This window comes from Triticum aestivum, chromosome 3A (assembly GCF_018294505.1).
Source record: "Triticum aestivum cultivar Chinese Spring chromosome 3A, IWGSC CS RefSeq v2.1, whole genome shotgun sequence".
Taxonomy (NCBI): domain Eukaryota; kingdom Viridiplantae; phylum Streptophyta; class Magnoliopsida; order Poales; family Poaceae; genus Triticum; species Triticum aestivum.
Window position 1 is genome coordinate 550,125,834 of NC_057800.1, and position 25,976 is coordinate 550,151,809.

At 49.0% G+C, this 25,976-nt stretch overlaps 1 protein-coding gene across 1 annotated transcript; it reads right to left on the bottom strand.

The window, feature by feature from the left end:
- Positions 1-316: 316 nt before the first annotated feature.
- On the bottom strand, positions 317-4,519 carry LOC123062161 (deoxycytidylate deaminase). The gene is made up of 9 exons (XM_044485530.1): positions 4,186-4,519; positions 3,986-4,061; positions 3,209-3,248; positions 2,986-3,044; positions 2,743-2,780; positions 1,926-1,989; positions 1,796-1,849; positions 735-836; positions 317-659 (listed from the first exon to the last, which is right to left on the bottom strand). Exons 1-9 carry the CDS (start codon positions 4,398-4,400, stop codon positions 597-599), a joined length of 711 nt encoding a protein of 236 aa, XP_044341465.1. The 5' UTR covers positions 4,401-4,519; the 3' UTR covers positions 317-596.
- Positions 4,520-25,976: the final 21,457 nt, after the last annotated feature.

A 25,976-nucleotide genomic window follows, 5' to 3' on the forward strand; every position in this document is an offset into this window, starting at 1 on the left:
AAACTTATTGGTTTAGGGACTTAAAAAAGTCTCTATAAGTCCCATCTAAACCAAACGTGGGCATTTGGGACTTATGAAATAAGACTCTCAAGAAGGGACTTATAGTTATAATATGGTCTTTTGGTTCATGTTAAGTCCCAGGAACCAAACAGGTAGGGACTTTTTAGGGACTTGAGACTTATAAGTTGAGACTAAAAAAAGTCCTAGGACTTATGAACCAAACATGGCCTAAGTATCTCAACTCTAGTACAACTTTGTACTAAAGTTAGTATAAAGTTGAGACACTTATTTTGGAACAGAGGGAGTACAACGAGAATCGACCGTAGTGAGAGTTAAATCATGGGTGCAACCACAGTTTACAGAAGAATGGTTCATGATACTGAGCACATACAAATTTCGCAAGAGGATGCAACTAGTTACGGGTGCTTTTCTCAACCTAGTAATTCAACTGACTACAATATTACAACAGCTAGGCCCCCGGGGGAGTATATAACTGTTAAGGCATGATTACAATACATGACAGCCTTTGAATGACTGACATAATTGTTAAGGCATTGGTGCACATTTGCATTACCTAAGGGCGCACAGTTCATTGATTAGACCCTTGGACCCTGAAAGTTGATTGGTATTTGTGCCATTTGTGGCTGATGCTTCCTGACCTGTGAGAGATGATGCATAAGAATGTAACCCATGCCAAAACAGTGCTTATATGAGAAATGATCAAATGTCAGTACCTTCACACCAGCCATTGATAATAAGTTGTGAGAAGCAACATAAACATGATCTGAGTTGTCAATCCTTTTCTCTACAAAATAGATGACTTCAGATACACCTGACTGCAACAAAAAACAGCACAATGGTTAGAACTGGGTAGATTATTTTCCTTTTACGTGAGCACAGGTAGAAGCTACTTCCACATAAAAATAGTGTGAGTAGTTATTTTTGTTGATTAAAGGGGGGATAATTACCAAGTGAAAGGTACAAACAGTAATTTCATATTTCAGAATTTGCATGGTAATTGTTTTCTGTATATTTAAGGGAAATAGTGTAACATGAAAACTGCTGACTGAAACGTCAGACCAGTAAATCATTGTCAAATGTAGAGTCTTTGCACAAATTAGAGTTATAGATTTTAAATGGCAATGTTTGTAGTGAACCAGAATGGTTTGATTAAAAAGGGCAGCCCAGTGCACGTAGCTCCCGCTTGCGCAGGGTCCAGGGAAGGGTCCGACCACTTACGGTCCTACCAGAATGGTCAGATTAAACGTGAAAATATTATGTAGTACTCCCTCCGATCCATAATAAGGGCCTCTTTGATTCATAGGATTGCAAAAACACAGGAATAGGGAAAACATAGGATTGGAATGGCATGTCCATTGGATCCCTATAGGATTTGAGTTTGTTTCATTGTGTCACGGGAAAAACAAAGGAATTCTTCCAAGAGGTTGGAGTGGATGTTAGAATTCCTACGAAATGTAGTACAAATGAATCCTTAGGAAAAAATCCTACAGGATCCTATGAATCAAACGACCAACGTAGGAAAAATTCCTAAGGATTCTAATCCTTCAAAGATCCTATGAAAATCCTTTGAACTAACCTTTATTCAAAACTGCGACACTTATTTTGGATCGGAGGGAGTACAAACTTAGGTGCACATTTATAGAATCCGTGTTTAGAAATATAGAGAAACTTGTAACGAAGAAAATGTGAGGTTTGAATGCATTTCATCAATGTTTGAGTGAAATACTGACTCCAAAATGACAAAAAAACATGTTCATTTACTTTAGGTACTAACCTGGATGATAATCTTAGCACACTCATTACAGGGGAACATGGTGACGTATAACTTCTGCAGTAGAAGGGGAACAATAAGGCATTCGTTGATGACTAATTAAAGAATGGAGAAGGAGAACGAAATAGCAAACCTGTCCAGCCGCTGAAGCATGGTTTGTATTTAAAATAGCATTAACTTCAGCATGAACAACATAGCTGCCAAGAAGTAAAAAAGGGTTAGATTTGAACATCTAGCTGCTATAAGAAATTTTGTGGAGGACAATGCATCATACCATAGCATTTAGCAAATTCATACAACAACAACAACAACAACAACAAAGCCTTTAGTCCCAAACAAGTTGGGGTAGGCTAGAGGTGAAACCCATAAGATCTCGCAACCAACTCATGGCTCTGGCACATGGATAGCAAGCTTCCACGCACCCCTGTCCATAGCTAGCTCTTTGTCGATACATTTAGCAAATTCATAGAGATCATAATTTCATAGCAATGTTAGAATTGCTACAATATCTCGCAGAAATATTAGACAACAGACCTCTTTTCTGTTTATAACAATGTAAATCAGGCAATAAAATTTACATTCTCCAAAAAAAATGGATGACAACATAGTGAAGTGGCAAGATATGAAGGATTGACAGTTTTGCAAGTAGCGAGCCAGACAATTGCTAACCAGCAGTGCAGCTATATTGCTTGTAAGATCAACTATTGCTTACACAAAATTAAGGTAATCAGAGTTTCTTTCACAATATAGCACAGAACAGAAAGGGTTATCTGGTGGGTTTTCTGAAAAACACCCAGTTATTTAGTAAATTCGAACTTTATTAAAGTTGCAATTCTTTTCTGCTAATTAGATGTGCTTACATGAGCTTGTTTTGTGATGAATGTACTTACATGCGTTATTTCCCAAAACTGAAAGCAGCAACCATTTTACTGAAGAAATTCATAACTTACGGATATTTTGTCTCCAATGGATCCCCTCTTGCAGATTTCTGCAGTAGAAAAGTAATACAAAGAAATTAATATGTGAAATAATCGAATTCCAGCAAACGTGTCAAATCTATTTAATTGGATAAAAAAATGAACACCACATGAGAAACTTAAATTTACACTAGCATCAATAGAGCTTCACTAGTTCTTATTAGTGAATGGACCTCAACTTACAGCCCTTCTAATTAAAGCTTCAAAGATAATTACCTTTGCCCAAGGAAGCTTATCATCCGAACAGCCTCTTGGGAATCCATTGTAGCCAATACCTGTTGGTAAAAACAGTTGAACTATATTATCAAAAGATGACAAACTATGGCACTTGGCCTATCACAACAATCCTTGTACTTTGCTTATCATTACTGCAGTCATCAATTAAAGTTCTGGATAAATCAAGTTACATATCATAAAGCAGCTTAGCCTCCATCCTTACCTAGGATAATGCCCTCTTGGCTAACCAAGCAAGCGCCAACCTGCATAAAATGGATTTTAGGTAGAAAAATCATAATGTTTGACAAATAAAAGTGAACAAAAAATGAAAAATCTTACATGAGTTGCTACTTGCTACCTTATGTTGAGATTTATTTTTATGCCACATTCACTGAATAAATGATGTCAAACAAACTTTCAATACAATCAACAGGACTGTCAGTGATCCCTGATATTGCTGCTTTGTGTGAAAAGCTCGAAATCACTATAATAGTTTTAATTTTGAAAGGCTGATCAACTTTTCATTGAGTCAGCCTAGAATGCAGTCGGCCAAAGTTGCACAGATATTGATCAAGCCCCCCCCCCCCCCCCACACACACACACGCACACACGCACACCAGCACACGCGCGGTTGCGACCCAGCTCTAACTCCAAAGTCCCGTGGCGGCTCCACCTCACGACCCTAACTCCCTAAGCACTCCAGTTATGTCTCCTCTTTCAGCTCCACTACCACATCACCGTCGCTTCCAGCTTGCAGTTCACCGGCATGAGTTTGGCGTCAACTCTGGTTTGGAAGGGAAAACAAAGCCAATTGCCTAATGGCAAATGAATTATTCGTTGCAGTGGCTAGAGACAGCTGGTCGGCCACGTTCGGACATGGCTTTCCCATTATCTCACGCAGCAGCAGACTACCGGTTTCATTGAGGAATTTCTACGAACAGATTGAGCGCAAACACATATTTAGGATATTTCGACAGGCGTCAACAGAGATGTGCCTCACCTGCCGATTAGGATCCTTTGAACGCTCGGCTGAAAGGAACGCAATCGCCATGAAGTAGTCGTCCCATGAGATGAACCTGCAACAAGAACCCCAAAAAATAAAAACGGGGGCACAAATCCTCCCAAGCTTAACAAGAGCGGCAACCAAGATACGCGAGGCGGCGAGGGGCGGTGAAAGAGGGCCCGGCAAAGGGGACTAACCCTTCCCTCTTGGTGGTTTTGAAGGGGTCCTGCGCTGGCGGATGCCTGGCGGCGCAGCCGTTGACGGGGAGTGGCTCGGTGCACGGCGGGGGCGGGGGCGGGCTCTGGGGCTTGGAATTGGTTGCCGAGTAGGAGTACAGGAGTGCGGCCGCGGCAGCTACGGCGCCTGCGGCGGCCGAGATGGACGCTATGGCGAGATCCCTCGTCGAGGCCATCGCTCGTCGACGGCTAGATCCGGGGCGGAGCTCCTACCTACGGAACGCGGGAAATTTTTGGGGGGCGCTTTCCTTTCCTTCCCTCTTCTGTTAGACTTTTCCCGCGTCGAGATTTGGAATAGTCTGCCCGTCCTTTTTATGGGCTAATATCCGGTCTTGCCGGCCTGGAATTGCTGATGATTTGTATCCATAAGGTGGGCCCTAGGGGCATCTCGACAAATTTCCGGGCCGGCCCATTAGTGTTCCAAGACCTGATTCCTGATTTTGCGAAGGTTCTTTTTCCGGTTTTGGGAAGGTTCTAGAAGGTCTTCTACAAAAAGGAAGGTTCTAGAAGTTTTTTTACTTTCTAGTTTTTTTTCTTTTTGGTTTTTATTTTCTAAATTTATTTCATGTTCGTTTTTATTTTTTTATATTTTCTTTCAAAAATCATGTTTTAAAAAAATTGTTCATTTTTTATAAAAAACGTAAACTTGTACATAATAGAAATTGTTCACATTTAAAAATGGTCATACTATTTTTAAGATTTTTCACCTTTTTAAAAAATGTTTGGGGTTCTAAATTTTGTTTACCGGTGTTCTTTTAATATGTTCAAACAACTGCAAACCAAAAGAACCCGCATAGAAAATTAGGAACACTCCCTGTTGAATGAGACACTGAGATGGGTCGCCCCGCTAAGCGTTGCATGTGGGATTGGTTTGCCTTTTGTTGAGATAAACTACACATAGGAGGGTTATCTCCAAGGGGCAGTCTAAATCGCTCCAATTGTCCGTTTGTGCAGGCTCTCGTCTGTATTTGGGCGCAAAATCATCTCTATCGACTTCCTTTAGGGCCATTTTTGGGGGACTTGTGGGTGGCTTGCAAAATAATTTGCCCCTACCCGGCTTATTCTCGCACCGCTGTCTAAAATTTTATTTTAGAAGCCTATTGATTAAAAAAAGTCTCCTAAAGGAAGACATGCCTATAGTTGGTTTTTTGCCATAATGAGTCTTAGTACTTGTGTTACTTGCTAAGTGAACGGCTATAGGAACATGTGTCAGGACCGGTTTTCCAGGATATAAATTTCCCAGTCAATTGTCCTTGTGCTCACTAGCCCCAGGATTACTGTTAGCTGATGAGACACAATCTTGATACAGAAATTCCAAGCAAAATATAAAATATGCAGTACAAGACCATTCTCATCTATGAGTACAACAAAAGTTTTCTAATGGGTGACGGCGGAAACGGTTTGCGGATCATCAGCGTCTATGGGACTCCATTTCCCACAGGAACAGCTGACCTGGATAACTCCTATCTTTGCACGGCTGCTATCTCCATTGCCTAGGTTCCGGGACTGTCGTCGTTGAGCTCCTCTCTAAGCAAGAAATTTGGCCAAGACAATAGTCAGGGACAAGCCAGTGAGTACTTTGAATGTACTCGCAAACATCATGAAAACAGGTATAACATAGCAGGTGCTACTCATGCACTGAAATAATCCACGATCACTTAGTCAGTCCCAAAAAAAATCCATGATGCACGTAAGCAGGTCATTCGTATTAAACAGGAATAAGCGATCTGAGAATGAAGATAAAATAAACCGATCGGGTGTCTGAAACGATGCCTCGAAAGGATAATAATATAAAGCATGCCTTAGTCAGGCGTCTGAGCGACGCCACATAAAGGGCTTCTAAGAAAAATAAATAACATGTGTACCACAGTCGGGTGTCGAAGCGACGCCACCCAAAGGGCTTATAAGGAAAATAAATAATCAACATGCCACAGTCGGGTGTCTGAGCGACGCCACATATATGGCTTATAGGGAAAATAAATAACAAGCATGTCATAGTCGGGCATCTGGACGACACCACATAAAGGGCTTATATAATAATAATCACAATGAGTATTCAGGAGGTAGAACCATCCCAGGGATACTCAACAATTCGACAACAATATAAATGGTTAATCCATAATAATAATAATCACAATCATCATTCGTCACATGTCATGATCAATATTATGGTTTAGAAGTTTTCCTCCGAAGACCGACACTTGACCCATCCCAGACTGTAGTCCTTAACCATGGACACGGCTATTCGAATAGATACAATCTCTGCAGAGGGTGTACTCTTTACCCACGAGTAACAGGTTCCTTTAGTCCATCGGGACTAATTCCGCTTACGGTCTTTTAATTGAAAACACACCTGACTCGCACACACCAGCTTAACTTACCAGTGTCTGGAATCACCCACGACACCCGTTAAGCGAAACTCTAAGTGGGGAGGCTACAACCTCGACTAGCATGGGATCACAAAATTTATAACACGCGCAAACTAGGGGAGCTACCTGTCGTGCTTCTAAGTCTGACAGTGATGTAGGGGGTAACTATGGAGAGGCAAGATCTTAGCTATGGAGAAGTTGTAAGAACGCAAGGTTTACGAGTTCAGGCCCTTCTCGGAGGAAGTAATAGCCCTACGTCTCGGAGCCCAGAGGCGGTCGACTGGATTATGAGAGTATGAATTACAGGGGTGCGAACCCTTTACACTGAGGAAGGGGGTGGCTTATATAGAGTCCGCCAGACCCCTCCGGCCCTCAGTTATGCAGGGTTTTAAGTATATTAAGGTTGGGCGTTACTGGTAACACCCCTAATAAAGTGCTATGATGACCATAAAAGCTACTTAATGACCGACCGTTAGCGTGCGGAGTGACTTTAGGTCTCCTGGCCGTCGGGTGGTTGGATCTTGGTCGAGTGGTTGCTTCTTGGTCGAGTGTCTTCGAGTCCGTCGAGTGAAACACCGCCAAGTCGATTGAAATGTGATTTCTTCTGGAGGTGTCCTTGGGTAGGTCAGTTTGGACAGGTCCATGACCCTACCCTAGGTACATAGCTTCATCATTAGCCCCCGAATGGATCGAGGTTTTAGTGGGAAAGGGTTTGAGCACATCTCCGACTCATTTTTCATGTCGTGAGCATACCTTGTTTCGGATCAATGGACCAGAGTGATGACAACAACTTTCTTTCCAGTCGCCTTGATCCATTCTTAGGTTTTGTCGAGTGAGTTCTTATACTTGAAGAGTTCTGAGTGACGGTGCGGAGGAGATCTTCGGTCCGACGAGTTGTTCTGCTGCCCGCGGATTTCGTGGGATCCAAATTTCGGGAAGCGCGCGGGACGGGAGAGGCCGCAGTAAACGGATGGGATAGCGCGGAGCCGCCTCGATCCCCGCGCCACCTTTTTCGCCACGTATCGCGCGCGCGATCGCCACGGGATTTGGCAGGGCCGTCCGGGCCTACCAGTCAGCCACTCGGAAGCAGCCTCATATAAGGCGTTGGGCCGGGGCTCTGTTCCGCACGCCACCATTCTCTCTCTGTTTTCTCCCGATTTCTCCGCCACCCTTGCTCCCGTCTCGTCGCCGGATCTCCGCTCGAGCTCGAACTGCCACCATGGGGAAGGACAAGACGGCGGCGCTGGAACGCGCGAAGAAGGCAACCGCGAAGGCGAAGGGCAAGCGGACCAACCGGGGCGGATCCTCGTCGAGGTCCGGCCTGCCGGCGGGCTGGATCCAGGGCGACTGGATCCGCTCGGCAATCACGCAGGACGACCTCGACGACCTGGTGGAAGGGGGATTTATCCCCCACAAGTCGGCTCGGCTCCCGGGAGACGAAACTGAGCCGCAGCCCAGAGAGGGTGAGTGCGTCCTCTTAGCAACTCACATAGATCGTGGGTTCTCGCTGCCTCCCCACCCTTTCTTCCGGGGTTTTTTGAACTTCTTTGGGGCTCAGCTCCACCATTTTACTCCGAATACCATAGTCTATCTGGCCGCTTTCGTGTCTATGTGCGAAAACTTCTTGGGCTGTCGACCGCACTGGGGGCTCTTCAAACATATCTTCACTTGCCGTTCCCAGTCGGTCAAAAAGACCAAGTCGAGTGACGAGAGGACTCGGGTGATCCAGATGTGCGGTGGTCTGGGGATCCAGATGAGGAGCAAAAGTACTTTCCCAGCGATGATCCTTCCTGACTCGGTCCGGGGCTGGCAGTCGACTTGGTTTTACTGCAAGGATCAGCCGACCCCTGGCCAGTCGACTGGGCTTCCTCCTTTCTCCTTGGCTCGAGTGGAGAAGCCTGCTCCCCTGAAGATAGTTCCAGAAGAGAAGGCGCAGGTCAAGGAGCTGGTCGAACGGGTCGTCCAGCTCGTCCGCGACGGAGTGACCGGGATGGATCTGCTGGAGGTCTTTCTCGGTCGACGCATCCAACCCCTTCAGGCGCGCGATCATCCGATGTGGATGTATTCTGGGCTCGAAGATACCACTCGGATCCACCCGGAGGAGGTCAGTGAGGATACCTTGGAGAGCTGGTTGAGAGGAATCACTGGCAACAAAGACAACCCTCGGGGATCCAGGAGGGTGACTCCATTCGACAACTCGCGTCAGCCGGAGCAGGTATGTTTCTGTAAGTAACTTTCCGACTCTCCATGTGATGTCCCGTTTGCGGTCGACTGAATGTCTTTTGATTGTTATTTTTTCAGGCCCTCATTGAAATGTACTCGATGCCCAATGGAGAGCAAGGGCAAGACTTGGAAGGCGAGGCGAGCGGCGGCGACAGTGGCGAGTGGACTTCTGATGGTGAAGAGGATGGAGAAAGCGAAGACTCAAGCGACGAAGAAGAAGTCGAGTCGCCTCCTCGCAGGGAGAGGCGATCCAAACTTGCCCAAGAACGACCGAGCGTCCGTGAAAAGGCGACTGCTCAAGCTGGTCAATCTTCGAAGCGTCCTCGGATCTCTTCACCAACCCCGACCGAGAAAGCGCCCAAGCACCCCAAAGTTGCGGAGCCGAAAATCCGGAAGGCGTTGCCGAAGATTAAGATTGACATCCCCGTCGCTTCTGCGTAAGTGTCTTCCTCTGTATACACTCGACGCTCAGCGCCGTTTGTTTTTCTTGTTTTAACCGGACGAACTTTGGAACTGCCAGCGCTGCCACTTCTAGGACCTCAGCTTACAGGGATGATGATGAGGTGATGGAGGATGCGGTCACGTCAAAACTGGGTATGACTCCTGCCATACTGTCTTTATTTTGGTCGATTCAACTGCAACGTGTACCATTGGGTGATGTGATTTTGACGATTGAACTTTGCATAGCTCCCAACGTTATTGACCTCCCTGATGATGATGAAGAGCCCGAGAGGCCTTTGACGAGGAAAAATAGGCAGGCTCCTACAAGCGAGGCGCCACAGTCGACGCCAAGGACGGAACCAGTCGTTCAGGACACTGGCGACGCCAATCGGGGTTCTGTTACCTTTGTTGTGCCACTGTCGAGTGCCTTGCCCTCTTCGTCGACTGCTCAGGCTCCCGTCGACCCACCTTCAGTTTTTGCGACCCATCATGTCCCGGAGGACGAAGCGAATGCTGCCAAGGAAGCCATACGTCAGGCGGGCATCATGATGGAGAAGATGAGGATGGTGCGGGACGCCAGTCAGGCTGCCTACGACGCCAGCTCGGCCCTCCAAAGCAATGTTCAGGTTAATTGGTCACTGCTTGTTTTGTTAGGATATGTTATCTGAAGACTCTTTTCCGAAAATCTTTGCATCTGTACACCCACTGGGTGCGTCGATTGAAATTTTTGAACCGGTGGGGGCACGCTGAGTGCACCCACTGGGTGTAGTCCCCGAGACTACGGTGGACTGCTGGCAGTCGACTGTAGTCGTTGTATTTTTTCGAATGTATAAACCAAACTGGTAGTTTGTCTCTTCCACTCGGTCTGGTTGAGTGGGATCAGAACCGGTGGGGGCACGCAAAGTGCACCCACTGGGTGTAGTCCCCGAGACTACGGTGGACTGCTGGCAGTCGACTGTAGTCTGAGTTCTACTTTCTCTCTTTCTGCCTTTTTTTACTTCCTGGACTCGACTTCGGCGGGCCGGTCGAGTGGGATCAGAACCGGTGGGGGCACGCAAAGTGCACCCACTGGGTGTAGTCCCCGAGACTATGGTGGACTGCGGGCAGTCGACCGTAGTCTTAGTATTTATTGCCTTTGTTGTTTTTCGCTGTAAAATAACTTCTCCTCTTTGATTGCAGAAATCTTGTGATCTGGGAGCTCGCTTTGCTGATTTGGAGAAACAGCAGATCCAACTGAACCTTGACTTGGAGCTGGCCAAGACAGAGCTGCAAAAGGCTAAGGATGGTGCCAATGGTAAGACGAGTTTGTCGACTGGTTTGCCTTGGGCTTGAGTACCCTTCTGCTCTTTCTGAATCAAGCACCATTTCTTTGCAGAAAAGCTGAGAGAAGCTCTGGCAAAGAAGGACCAGGATCTGGCTGCTGCCCGAAAGGAAGCTGACGACAGAGTCGCTCTGGCCGAACAGAAGCTGGCTTCGGTCGGCCAGTTGGAAGAAGAGAATACCAGGCTGAAGTCTGCTCTGAATGACTCCAACAAGGAGTGCTCGCGCTGGAAGAAGGCGAATCTCGTCCAGGGCGAGAAAATGGAAAGCATTGCTCGCAGGAGGGATGATCTGGAGAGCTATCTGAGAAGTCTTGCCAAGAAGTTGTTCATCAAGCTTGAAGGTGCACATTCTGTTCCGACTGATTTTTTTTGTGTCGACTCAGTGTACGAAAATTGACTTATCCTTGGATCGTGAATGCAGAGTTTTGCCAGAACTTTGAAGAGGAGACTGGGCGGATCGAACCAGGTTTGGATCCAATCAACTCTCCCGTGAAAGATGAAACTGCCATGAATCTGCTCCGACTGGAATCTCGCATCGACGGTGCCGTGGACTACTTGGCTCGACTGAAGGTCGCCATGTCACGGATCGACCCGGCACTTTGGCCAGAGGCCACACTCCAAAACGATCTTGAGTCTCTGATGACTCGACTTAACGGAATCCCTGACCGAGTGCAGGAGTGGAAGAAGTCTTCTGCTCGGTGTGGCGCTGATGTGGCTCTGTCTTTGGTTCGTGTCCACTGCAAGGAGGTGCGACAAGATAAGCTGGCCGCAATCAAGGTCGCCAACACCCAGAAGCACGACTTCCGAACTTTTATGGAGACTTTCATTGCTGCCGCCACTCGGATTGCCGATGGCGTCGACCTGGACGAGTTCGTCGAGCCTGCCAGCCCTCCTCCTGCGGAGTGAACAAACTTTTATGCCCCACCTTAAATTTGCCTCGGAATGCCGAGTGGTTTTTGTAACCGTTAAACTCTTTCGGGCTGAATGCCTGAGCACTTTGACCTGTGGTCCGGACCCTTTAGGATTTATCTGAACTCGGTTTATCGTTGAATATCTTTATGAATCCCCCGTCGAGTGGAAATAGTTCTTCTTTCGAGACAACTTTTTTGTACTTGTGGCGCGGCTCCGAAGGGGAAGGTAGCAGTCGACCTGCACCTCGTTACTGCAGAGCAGGATGGAGTGCATGTTGTATTTGTGGCGAAGCTCTCCAAGGAGGAGGTGGCCGTCGATCTGCAGCTTGTTACTGCAGAGCGGGATGTGTTTCGTACTTAGGCGAGTACCTGACCGCAGCTAAGTCTTCAAACGAGAAAACTTAGGCAAGTACCGGACTGCAGCTAAGCCCCCGAGTGGGAGGACTGCTCTCCACTCGGTAGGATTTTTCAAACTTAGGCGAGTGCCTGACTGCAGCTAAGTCCTCAAGCGAGAGAACTTAGGCGAGTACTGGACTGCAGCTAAGCCTCCGAGTGGGAGGGCTGCTCTCCACTCGGTAGGATTTTTTGTTTTTCAAACTTAGGCGAGTGCCTGACTGCAGCTGAGTCCTCAAGAGAGAGAACTTAGGCGAGTACTGGACTGCAGCTAAGCCCCTGAGTGGGAGGGATGCTCTCCACTCGGTAGGATTTTTTCAAACTTAGGCGAGTGCCTGACTGCAGCTAAGTCCTCAAGAGAGAGAACTTAGGCGAGTACTGGACTGCAGCTAAGCCCCCGAGTGGGAGGGATGCTCTCCACTCGGTAGGATTTTTTCAAACTTAGGCGAGTGCCTGACTGCAGCTAAGTCCTCAAGCGAGAGAACTTAGGCGAGTACTGGACTGCAGCTAAGCCCCCGAGTGGGAGGGCTGCTCTCCACTCGGTAGGATTTTTCAAACTTAGGCGAGTGCCTGACTGCAGCTAAGTCCTCAAGCGAGAGAACTTAGGCGAGTACTGGACTGCAGCTAAGCCTCCGAGTGGGAGGGCTGCTCTCCACTCGGTAGGATTTTTTCAAACTTAGGCGAGTGCCTGACTGCAGCTAAGTCCTCAAGCGAGAGAACTTAGGCGAGTACTGGACTGCAGCTAAGCCCCCGAGTGGGAGGGCTGCTCTCCACTCGGTAGGATTTTTCAAACTTAGGCGAGTGCCTGACTACAGCTAAGTCCTCAAGCGAGAGAACTTAGGCGAGTACTGGACTGCAGCTAAGCCTCCGAGTGGGAGGGCTGCTCTCCACTCGGTAGGATTTTTTTTTCAAACTTAGGCGAAACGGATTCGCAGCTAAGACTCCGAGTGGGAGGCTGGCTCGCCACTCGGTAGGAAATCGTTTTTATAAACTTAGGCGAAGCGGATTCGCAGCTAAGCCACCCACTGGGGGATTTCTTACGTAAACAAAAACAATAATAATCACTGGGAAAATTATAATGCTCTTGTCTTTGATAAATAAACTACAGGAGTTTTTTCTTATTACATCTTATCTGAATGATAACTCAAGTATAAAAGGGGCGGAGTAGCTCCGCATTCCAGGCTCGTGGCTCATCAATCTGGCGATCGACATTGTAGAGGTGGTATGCTCCATTGTGGAGGACTCTGGTGACTATGAAGGGGCCTTCCCAAGTAGGAGCGAGCTTGTGTGGTTTCTGCTGATCCACTCGGAGGACTAAGTCTCCTTCTTGGAAGGCTCGGCTCTTCACGTTTCTGGCATGGAATCGACGCAAGTCTTGCTGATAGATGGTCGATCGAATCAAGGCCATTTCTCTTTCTTCTTCTAGGAGGTCGACTGCGTCCTACCGGGCTTGTTCTGCTTCATCTTCAGAGTAGAGCTCGACTCGGGGAGCGTTGTGAAGCAGGTCACTCGGTAAGACTGCCTCGGCTCCGTAGACCAGAAAGAATGGGGTTCTTCCGGTCGATCGATTCGGGGTTGTTCTTAATCCCCAAAGGACTGATGGAAGCTCGTCGACCCATGCACCTGCTGCGTGCTTGAGATCGTGCATCAATCGGGGTTTCAGTCCTTTGAGAATCAGGCCGTTCGCCCTTTCTGCTTGCCCATTCGACTGGGGGTGAGCGACCGAAGCATAGTCGACTCGAGTGCCCTGAGAGGCGCAAAAGGCCCTGAATTTGTCGAAATCGAAGTTTGACCCGTTGTCGGTGATGATGCTGTGTGGAACTCCATATCTGAATATCAACTCTCTGATGAAACTGATAGCGGTGCAAGCATCAAGATTCTTGATAGGCTTGGCTTCAATCCATTTGGTGAACTTGTCGACTGCTACCAGCACATGAGTGAAGCCGCTCCTGCCTGTTCTCAGTGGTCCAACCATGTCCAGCCCCCAAACAGCGAAGGGCCAGACGAGTGGAATGGTTTTCAGGGCTGACGCGGGCTTGTGCGGCATATTGGAGTAATACTGACATCCTTCACATTTGTCGACTATCTCTTTTGCCATCTCATTGGCTCTTGGCCAGTAGAACCCCGCTCGGTATGCTTTAGCCACAATGGTCCGAGAGGACGCATGATGACCACAGGTCCCCGAGTGGATATCGTTAAGGATCATCTGACCTTCTTCTGGTGTAATACACTTCTGGCCGACCCCAGTCGCGCTTTCTCTATATAACTGTCCCTTTATGACTGTAAAGGCCTTGGATCGACGGATGATCTGTCGAGCCTCTTCTTCGTCTTCTGGGAGTTCTTTCCTTAGGATGTACGCGATGTACGGTTCTGTCCAGACGGGAGTGATAACCAAGACTTCCATGATCAGGTCGACCACAACTGGAACTTCAACTTCAGTCGGATCCGTGGCGCTTTTTGGCTGCGGGGCCTCTTCAGTGAAGGGATCCTCCTGGACTGATGGTGTGTGGATGTGTTCCAAAAACACATTGCTGGGAATGGCTTCTCTTTTGGAACCTATTTTTGCCAGATCATCAGCTGCTTGATTTTTCAGTCGGGGTATGTGATGAAGCTCTAACCCCTCGAATTTCTTCTCCAGCTTTCTCACTGCATTGCAATAACCAGTCATGGCTGGACTTCTGACGTCCCATTCCTTCATCACTTGATTAACCACCAAATCTGAGTCGCCATAGACCATGAGGCGACGGACACCGAGTGAAATGGCCATGCGCAACCCATATAAAAGTGCTTCGTATTCTGCCTCATTGTTAGAGGAATCAAAGTGGATTTGAAGAACATATCTGAGTTTATCTCCTCTGGGGGAGACCAACACCACTCCGGCGTCGGAACCATTTAGCATCTTGGAACCATCGAAGAACATGGTCCAGTGCTCCGAGTGAACCTGAGTCGGTAGTTGCTGTTCAATCCACTCGGCGACGAAATCCGCGATTGCCTGGGACTTGATAGCTTTCTTTGCCTCAAACTTGATATCTAGAGGAAGGAGTTCAATCGCCCATTTTGCCACTCAACCAGTTGCGTCCCTATTGTGCAAGATCCCTGACAATGGAGCGTCGCTAATGACTATAATGGAATGATCAGAGAAGTAATGAGCAACTTTCTTTGTGGTCATATAAATCCCATATACGAGCTTCTGATAATGAGGATATCTTTGCTTCGATGGGGTCAAGACTTCAGAAATATAATACACTGGGCGCTGAACTTTGAAGGTTTTCCCTTCTTCTTCCCGCTCGACCGTAAGTACCATACTGACGACTTGTCCTGTGGCTGCAATGTAAAGCAGCAAAGGCCCCTTGCTGATTGGGACAACAAGCACCGGCTGGGTGGAGAGCAGAGCTTTGAGCTCTGCGAACGCTGCGTCAGCTTCAGGAGTCCACTCGAACTTGTTAGACTTCTTCATCAATCGGTAAAGAGGCAATGCCTTTTCACCGAGACGAGATATGAATCGACTTAGGGCGGCCAAGCAACCAGTAAGCTTCTGAACATCGTGCACTCACACAGGACTTTTCATTCGGAGTATAGTACCGACTTTTTCTGGATTGGCGTCGATTCCCCGTTCGGAAACGAGAAAACCGAGTAACTTTCCGCCAGGAACCCCGAATGTGCATTTTGATGGATTAAGCTTGATATCAAACCTTCTGAGGTTGGCAAAGGTTTCAGCAAGGTCAGTCAGCAGGTCGGAACCCTTCCGTGACTTGACCACAATATCATCCATGTACGCCTCTACATTCCGACTGATTTGGGTGAGCAAACACTTCTGAATCATCCTCATGAATGTGGCTCCGCCATTCTTGAGGCCGAATGGCATGGTAACATAACAGAAGCACCGAATGGAGTGATGAAAGCTGTTTTGATCTCGTCAGGCCCATACAGACGGATCTGATGGTACCCGGAATAGGCGTCTAAAAAAGACAGTCGCTCACATCCCGCAGTCGAGTCGACTATCTGGTCGATGCGGGGGAGAGGAAAATGATCTTTCGGGCAGGCCCGATTGATATGTTTAAAGTCAATGCACATGCGAAGTGACTTGTCCTTCTTGGGGACCATGACAACATTGGCGAGCCACTCGGAGTGGTAGATTTCTCGGATGAACTCCGCCGCTAAGAGCCGAGCCACCTCTTCGCCAATGGCCTTTCTCTTCTGGACGGCGGACCATCGGAGATGTTCCTTGACAGGTTTTACTTTTGAGTCGACTCTTAGGCGGTGCTCAGCCAGCTCCCTGGGAACACCCGGCATGTCAGAGGGCTTCCATGCGAAAATGTCCCAGTTCTCACAGAGGAACTGGATGAGCGCTTCTTCCTATTTGGAGTCGAGTGTTGTCGAGATATGAGTTGGAGCAGCGCTGGGGTCGGTCGGGTGGATGTGAGCTGTCTTCGTATCGCCAGTCGACTGAAAAGCTGACTCTGTAGCGGGCTTCTTGGCTCGCAACAAATCACTCGGGTCTGCAGTCTTCTGGTATTCCTGCAACTCCACCACTGCCATCTGAGCATCAGCGATCTTCGAACCTTTCTGAAAACATTCTTCCGCTTTCTTCCGATTGCCCGTAATAGTGATCACACCTTTGGGGCCAGGCATCTTCAATTTGAGGTACACGTAACATGGTCGGGCCATGAAGCGTGCATAAGCCGGCCTCCCCAAAATAGCATGGTAGGCACTCTGGAAGTCTACAACTTCGAATGTCAACTTTTCTTTGCGGTAATTTTTGGAATCACCGAAAACCACATCAAGAGCAATCTGGCCGAGTGATTCAGCCTTCTTCCCAGGAATGACTCCATGGAAACTCATGTTGCTGGCACTGAGTCTGGACATCGGAATGCCCATCCCTTTCAACATCTCAGCATACAATATGTTCAAACCACTGCCACCATCCATCAGGACTTTGGTCAGTCGAGTGCCTTCAACAACTGGGTCGACCACCAAATCTTGCCTCCCAGGGGTGGCGATGTGCGTTGGGTGGTCGGACTGGTCGAATGTTATGGTAGTCTGAGACCATTTCAGGTAACTAGGTGTCGCCGGAGCGACCATATTCACCTCTCGGTTAATAACTTTCAGTCGACTTTTGCTTTCAACATCGGCAAAAATCATCAGAGTGGAATTAACCTGAGGGTATCCGTCGTCACTGTCTTCTTTGTCCTTGACCTTGTCCGACTCCTATTCCTTACCTTTGGGCTGCTTGCCCTGGAACTGCTGGATCAAGAGTTGACACTGTCGAGTGGTATGTTTCGGGTAAAAGAAATTACCCTCTTCATCTTTCTTTGTGTGGACGAGACATGGTAAGTCCAACACATCATTTCCGTCCTGGTCTTTAACCTTTTTGGGGTTCCAAGGTCCTTTAGGTTTCCCTTTAAACTTTCCTTGGGTTAAAGCCAAGGCTTCCCCGGGAGCCGCTGGCTCGGCTTTCCGCTTCTGTTTCCGATTGGAATTTCCTCCTGTTTCTTGGGCAACTGACTTGAGCTGGCCACTCCTGAGTCGATCCTCATCTTCACCATTAGCGTACTTGGTGGCAATCTCCATCATCCGATTCAGGGACATATCTCCGGTTCGACCGAATTTCAAATTCAGTTCTCTGTACTTGACACCGAATTTCAAATTCAGTTCTCTGTACTTGACGCCTTCCTTGAAGGCACAAACTGCTTGGTGGTCAGGCACATTCTCCACCGAGTATCGGGCTTGGACTCGCCAGTGAACTTACTGACTCCAGTCGCCAACCTAAAGTTGGGAGGAATCACAGCGACCCTGATGGCTCTACTAAAGCACTCTGGCCTTGAAACATGTACTCTGCTGCTGGTAGGTGCATCTCTGTCATGACCTTCTCGGTGAGCCCTGTTCCTGTCGACCAAACCTTGGACGAGAATGGATCTCGCGTCAAAGCCTGGCCCTCTGGGGTCAACTGGAATTCTTCGCCCACCACTATGAGGGCGCCTGTCATCCTGCTGGCGAGGCACGTACGACCCGCTCCTCGGGGGAGGCGTGGGCACTCGACGTCGATCATCACGATCGAATCGTTGATCATATTGCTCACGATTACTATGCTGATTACGCCGGTCCCCATGTCCCTCACGCCTCGGGGGCGATCTTGGGCTATGAGCCGACTGGACTGTGTCTGTGGCAACAGATCTACGGTGAATCCTGTTCCGCGACTGAGAAACAGCGGAATTTTGGTCTCCTGCTGCCCGGAGCAACGCTCTGATCTGCAGCAAGCCTCTGCTAGCCTTCGACTGGGAAGGCTGAATCGACTCTGCTATGCGGGCTGCAGCTGCTAAATTCGGAATCGGAGTTCGATATACCTGCAGGGGCGGGAAGAGCTGACATCGAGTGGATTCGGGAACCCGTTGTCGCGCATGCTCGTCGAGTGCTCGCTGGAGGTTCTCCAGTCGAGTGCGCTCGGCCAAGTTTGCCAGGCGCGCGTCCTCCAAGGCACGAGCCTCGGGGGTTTCTCCAATGATAGGAGTGTGCAATGCATCCATGTTCCGGCGGCGAAGTTCTTCTCTCTAAAGTGACGTGAGAGGCTCGGGAAGATATTCCTCATGAGGACGCGACGGGTCGCCTCCACCCGCGCTTCCGTCGGTGCGGGGAAAACCGGGAGGACTGGGAGGTCCATAGACCATCAGAACCTCCGCCGCCAGATCGCTGCTGTCACACCCGGATGCGGTCTCTGCGGAGCCAGTCGACAGGTCGAACAGGCCGTAGAGGGATTCGTCGGGCTCGATCGCCGCGACTTGAGGGGTGGCCGACTGACGTGCCACCGCGTGTCTCACCCACCGCTGAAGTCTTGACCGACCGGAGCGCTTGGGCCAGCGGGAAACGGGGAGGGAGGACAACACAGGAGCCGACCGGTAGGGGGTCGACGGTTGCCGCAGGAGAACGCCGCGAACGCACACGCTAAAGTGCGTTGCCCCGCGAACAAGGAGTGTGTCCACGTCGAGCGGAGCCTCCTGGAGCCAAGCAGAGTCGTCGACAATGAACGTGAGCGCACTGAGATGGATCTCGCGGCCCTCCACCAAAACTCCGCCGAAAACCATGATGATTCGGGTCGGAAAAGGTCGCAACTCCTCCAACAAACGCTAAAACACCTGCCCCATGGTGGGCGCCAACTGTCATGGTTCTAAGTCTGACAGTTATGTAGGGGGGTAAGTATGGAGAGGCAAGATCTTAGCTATGGAGAAGTTGTAAGAACGCAAGGTTTACGAGTTCAGGCCGTTCTCGGAGGAAGTAATAGCCCTACGTCTCGGAGCCCGGAGGCGGTCGACTGGATTATGAGAGTATGAATTACAGGGGTGCGAACCCTTTACACTGAGGAGGAGGGTGGCTTATATAGAGTCCACCAGACCCCTGCGGCCCTCAGTTATGCAGGGTTTTAAGTACATTAAGGTCGGGCGTTACTGGTAACGCCCCTAATAAAGTGCTATGATGACCATAAAAGCTACATAATGACCGACCGTTAGCATGCGGAGTGACTTTAGGTCTCCTGGCCGTCGGGTGGTTGGATCTTGGTCGAGTGGTTGCTTCTTGGTCGAGTGTCTTCGAGTCCGTCGAGTGAAACACCGCCAAGTCGATTGAAATGCGATTTCTTCTGGAGGTGTCCTTGGGTAGGTCAGTTTGGACAGGTCCATGACCCTACCCTAGGTACATAGCTTCATCACTACCCCCTCGGCTCCAACCGGAAACACCCATGCCCCCGGACCAGGTGGCATGCCTACTGGCTGCAGCCGGTATCTTCCACCATGGCCTCTTTGTACGGTGTGTGCCAAGAGAGGGGTTGACAACTTACTGAACTGTACCCTACCGGCGGCAGGGACAAGTGGAAGCACGAAACAAGTATGGGGGTTACTGGAACAAGACTCGATCCACGGTCGACTCAGGAGGTTTATGTATTCCCTGCATGGTTAGCACAATAATGCTTTGCACAGTATTACTGACAGGGCCACCACCCCTTAGGCTCCATCATGCCTCACTGCACATCCTCGCCACAACGAGTTGTCAGTAACGTGGTTGTATCCACCAGAACACAACCCTCTTTTGGACTTTATCCGAACTACCACTAGGCATATATGGCATGAGAAGTGGCTGCTGTCATCCTTATCACATATATATAGCAGAAAGATTTTCACCATATGCTTATATGCATGAGTATGATTTCCACACAAAATAATGCCACTTCACATTATCAAAAATGATGGAGTTTTAAATATTCTAGCAAACAACACACAACTTGTATCATATCTGAGTTCAAGATGCTTGCCTTTAGTGTGTGGAGAGGTAGGGTGCACCACAAAACTTTTTGAAAGTTTTCTTCTCTCCCCATTTCCTATTTTGAAAACATTCAAATCAACATACATTTCCAAAACAATGTAAAAAAAGTTGTTGGAACATTTTTGAAATAAATATGCAAATAAACTAGATGAAATTTGAGGAATAACAGAAAAGAATCAACTCATTTGAAGTTTATTTTTAAAAGATATAGCGAGTCAAAGTTTTGGTCAACTCTGTTTTTAATAAAATCTGAAAAAAGAAAACGGTTCAGACTCGAATACGTATTAGCACAGGGAAGACGTACTCAGTGGAGGGCGCCTTCACTTAGAACCGTTGGGGTCCGGCCTAGTTGCTGACGTGCGGGGCCCGCTTGTCGGGTTTCTCTTCCTCCTCTCGCGCGCCTGGACAGAGAGTAGGGGCGGGTTCCGATGATGATTGCCGGCGACAGGGGGCACCAAACGATGCATTCTGGGTATGCACGTGCTCGAAAGGGGATGTCGCATCCATTGGAGGAGGTTAGGGGAGCGGCGGAGCTCGAGGGCGAGTAGCCCTTCCTCCATGGCGGAGGGGAGCTTCGGGAGGGAATGGAGCTTTGCACACCTCGACTCCCAGGCAAAATTGAATGCTGGAAAGGGGTCCTCGGGGTCATGATGGAGCTAATGGTGGTGATAGAGTAGAGGGAGGGGCTCTAGTGGCGTCGGAATAAACAGAAAGGTGGCGGTGAGTGTCTCTGCCGGAGGCGAAGGAGATGGCATCTTTCGGTCAATCAGTGGCTTGGGGAAGCTCTAAGAGAGGATTGGGGCACTGCTCGAGGCTGAGGGGAGTCGGAGAAGGGCCTATATATAGGCGGCGACATCGGTCCCGTGGCTGCGGATAAGATCATCGGCGAACCGCCGTTCTATTGCTGGCAGGGCGACGTGGTGGAGGCTAGCAAGGTTTGGGAGGGCGAGCGGATGAGGATGGCCTGCTCACGAGGGCAGCTGGCGAATGGAGGAGGCTTGGGCGGCGCCGTCCATGGCAGGATCGGACGCGGCCGCAGGCGTGCCGCCAAGAATCTTGCTGCACCGGCGCTGCAGGGAGCGAGGGGCGGTCGAGTGGGTTGAGACACGGCTACACCAGCGGATCAGATCGAGCTCGGGGGAGGGGTCAACCTGGGACGCGGCAGCTCGGGCGCACGCATGTGCAAAACGCGCGCTTTGGCTGCGCCCGGTGCATGCCCGGTGACCGCTCGACTGGTGAGCTAGGAGGCTTGGATGCAAACACAAATTAACAGGGCTAGGTTATCACTAGCTAGGAGATTAGTGGACATGATGGTTTGTCCATAAGGGGAGGTTCACAATACAGATGCATCACCATGCCAAATCTGGTCATGAGCTACAGGTGTTTGATGAAATGCCAGTGACATCTAAATGACTTTGATGGCAACCAAACCTTCCAGATCGGTGTCTCCTTAGCTGAAATGAATGGTGGTGGAGTTGGTTTGGGAATGCAAAGAACTACGCAATGCAAGTTTTAGTGAAACTCAATTTTGGACAGAAAATGAGAGGGGCAATCTGGTCAATTTAAAATATGCCTATGGGGCTGATATCTTGGACTTAAGGGTTTGGTAGGGTTGACTACAAGTAGGAAAAATCCCAAGGTCACCAGAGGAATTTAAAATAGGGTTGCAGTGCAAAATACCAAACTGGACCAGAATGAAAAAGAGGATGGTTTGCTCAAAATTTATAAAACACAAAGCTAGATTTTTGCATAAAAATGATTTATATGCATCTAATGACATCTCCAAATTTTTATGTAATTTTTAAAGAAATATTTAAATAGGTTGCAGTGCAAACTACAAACTGATCCAGATTTGAAAAATTGAAGTGGAGCTCAAAATTTTCACAAGACCAAGAGAGATTTTTGCATAAAAAGTGATCTGTAGGCAATGCTTGACCTCTCCAAATTTTTATGGAATTTAATAAGAAATATTTTATGCAGTCATAGTGCAATGGGAGCCCTTAAAAGAATGGAAAAGCCATTTTAAAAGAATTGATGCTTGGCAAAAGTATTATACAAATGCTTCCATTTTCATACCCAACAAAATTCAAATATATTAAGAAAGCATTCAAGCCCCTCAATATTATCCAAAAGTTACAGATGAGAGGAAAAATTAAAATCCAGAGAAAAGAAGTAGCTCTGAAATTAGTAGAAAAGTCAGAAAATAGAAAATAAATCTTTCTGACAAAATTTTAATTAATAAAACAAGATTAAATTTCTTTGGGGTGTTATAACATGTAAGACCATTGTCAAGGATATACCCGCGGTATGATCTGGCCGGAGTTATAACCCGGCTGGGACTTAGTAAACCGGCTGACAGTTAAGACAGATGGCTAAGACGGACGGTAAACTGGCGAGTGATAAACCGACATGTGTTACGGCAGGTGTTATGGCAGGTTGTTAAACTGGCTGACAGTTAAGACAGACAGGTAAAACAGGCAGTTAACCCAGACGGTAAACCGGTAGGTTGTTAAACCGGCTGACAGTTAAGACAGGAGTTGAGTCAGATGATAACTCAGCGGGCAATCATAAATCGGCAGACTATCTTAAACCGGCACCAGTTATAACCCGGCAGACAGTGATAACCGGGTTGCCATGAGTTATGAAGCCCGAGACGTTATGAAGCCCAAGATGTTAAGAAGCCCATGAAGAGAAGTCATAATAGTTAAATCTTAAGTCCGAGTTAGACTCTACATGTAACCCGCCCCTTCAACTTATATAAGGAGGGGCAGGGCTCCCCAAAGAGGGACAAGTAAGAGGGTTAGGGTTAACTGGGAGAGCCGGTTTACGGCGACTTCCTCATGATCATAATGAGACATAGCCTCAAATAGCATGTAGGGTTGTTGCCGGATGATGTTTCCCGGGGCCCGAAGTTGTCTAAACCCTTGTCTTGCATTGCGTCTCTCGATTCCGCTCAACCCCTCTCAAGCTACCACATAGATGTGTTGGCCTCACGACTAAGTCCTCACACTAGGACATCTGCCATGATATTTCCACGATAGTTGGCGCCCACCGTGAGGCCTGCACATGGTGGCGTTGAGTTCTTGAAAGGATTTTTTCCAGGGTTTCGAGAAGCTCGCAATTGGCCAGATGAAGAAGTATGAATTTTGATTTCAAGACAACTTAGGGTTTGGAGTTTCTGCTGTGCGCTTCCGACGCAACGTGATCCGTCGGATTCGAAGTTAAAGTCAACTTTGCTGCACAGACTGATGACGCTGAATAAACCGGCATGGGACAACGCGAACGTCTTGAACCGCCGCGCGTGTCGCTGGAGATCGAGAAGGATCGCATGTATCATCGCACACATTGCTAGGTGATCCGTCGAATCCGACTTCGCTGTTTTGCCTTCACACGTGACTGAGTAAATCCGTCCGGATCAGTCTTCAATCATGATGTCAGATGCAAAAACCGAGTCAGTTAGGGGACGAGACTAGTCCGGTCAAGCTGCTGTGCAGAATCGGTCCACCACTCAGACTCGTCCCTGCCATAGCCCGTCGTTCCTCCGCAAGCCGTCTAACGTGTCATCCCTGTCGCTTTGCCCGGCTCAGCACGCCTGTACCTCACCTTCGTGGCATCATCGAACCTCCAAGCAGCTGAAGACTGCCACCGTTTCACCTCGTTGCCAGGGGTTTGCCTCTGTTGCAAAGCCGGCCCTGCCGTGTCCTTGGCAGCATGTTGAGCCGGCCTGTCCTGCTGAACTGCCGTGGCCTTCCGCCGCCTTGTGGCCGAGCGCCTCGCTGTTTTTACTCGAAGCGCATGACTTTCCATCCGAACACGGTCAAGGGATGACCCATCTCCATACAGCTTAAGCTAGTTCAACCATCAACCTGAAGACTATGTTAGGTGGTCTTGCTGTGATTGTTTCGCGTGAAGGAGAGCCGGTCAGAAGGAGCTATGTCAACTCAGATTCATCAGTCAAGACCAAGAAAAAGTAATTGCAGCATATAGACAAAACACAGTGTTTGCAAATTAAATTCAATCGACCTTGGCAAACCATGACCGTCCGCGTATATCCTTCAAGATCTACAGAAATGTTGTGTGGTCGTTGCTCATATAGCTATCAAGTTACAAGTCACTGAAACTGTTTTTTTCCTCTGGTCAGAAAATCAACAAGGCTACATTCTGAGGTCAGACAAGTCATGGCCATGGACTAGTACTCCCAGTTTCACAAGTATACGTGGTTAAAGTGGAAATTTGCTGACATGATGACCCAGACACAGATGGCCCACGGGCTCGGGCTCCTCCTACAACCCGCCTCGTTGACCTGCTGTGGTTCCAGTGTTGCCGGTTCGCGTGTCTAACTCGTCGACCGCTGCCGAACTGCCGTTCTTGCTGCTCCCACATCGCAGTGTCGACCGAGCGCCGCTGCCACCGCTACCAGGTCCCGCCTGGTCAAGCCGGCCTCTACGGCCAAGGCCGCCCATCGCCTCCGAGCCAACGATGCGGGACAACAGCCATGCCTCAAGCCGGTTTCGCCTCGCTTTTCCAGGTCGCCGCGGCCGTGCATTGACCACGACCCGCCGCCTGACCCGTTGCTCCTCTACGAGCTACCCGTCGTGATGTCGCTACCTCTGCCTCGGTCAACCGGCCTTGCCTATGTTAGAAGCCGCCTCCGCCGTGGCCACGCTGAACCGCTGCGGTCGGGTCACCTCCGCCCGAGCCAGTTTTAACCCGTGAGCTGCCACCGTGGCCGTGGTCAGCATCCAATGCTTCCACGACAGTTACCGCTCTAATCCGAGTCGTCGTCTGCTGAGCTGCTCCGGATGTGAGTCGTTTTGCCTCTTAATCACTGCATCTCGGGCTGCAAGTCGCCGCCATCAGCGAGGCGTTGTTTTCGCCCTGAGTTACCGCAGGAGAGCCGCCACATCGCCGAGCGTCTCCACTTCCACCTATATCTCAGGGCACCTCGACGCATGTGCATCTTTGAACCGGCCTCGCCATCACTTTGCCGTTTCCGAGCCGCCCGACCTCATGGTCGCCGCTGCTGTAAGCCGCCCTCGCTGTGGCCATGGTTTGCCTCCACGCCCGCCGCTGTACTGACTCACCTATGTCGTGAGCCGCCAAGTTGCCTGTGAATCGTCGTCTGCTTCCGCACGCAGCCATGGCCGACCTCCCTTGCTGCGGCAATCATAGCAGTGCCGAACCGCCGCCTTCCGTGACGGGCCCTCTGCCGCGGCCGTAGACTTCCTTCACCTGCGACCTCGACATGGCTCGACCCAGCTCAGCCTCGCCTTTAAACCGCCGAGCCCCCACTGGGTTTTCTCCGGCCGTAGCCAGCCACGAGTCGCCTGCGCTGTTTCTGCGGCCTCGCTAAGTCGCCAAGTTGCCGCTGCCACCATCTGATACGTCTCCAATGTATCTATTTTTCCAAACATTTTTGTCCTTATTTTGGATTCTAACTTGCATGATGTAACACCCCGGATGTAACTTTCCCAATTTGTACTCTAACTCTTGCCATTTCCGGCGTTAAGTTAATTTATTTTATCGGGTCGGGTTTTTGTCTCCGTGTGTTGTTGTCGTTGTCATGCATCTCATATCATGTCATCATGTGCATTGCATTTGCATATGTATTCATCTTATGCATTCGAGCATTTTCCCCGTTGTCCGTTTTGCATTCCGGCGCTTCGTTCTCCTCCGGTGGTCATTTCTACCTTTCTTTCGTGTGTGGGGATTAAACATTTTCGGATTGGACCGAGACTTGCCAAGCGGCCTTGGTTTACTACCGGTAGACTGCCTGTCAAGTT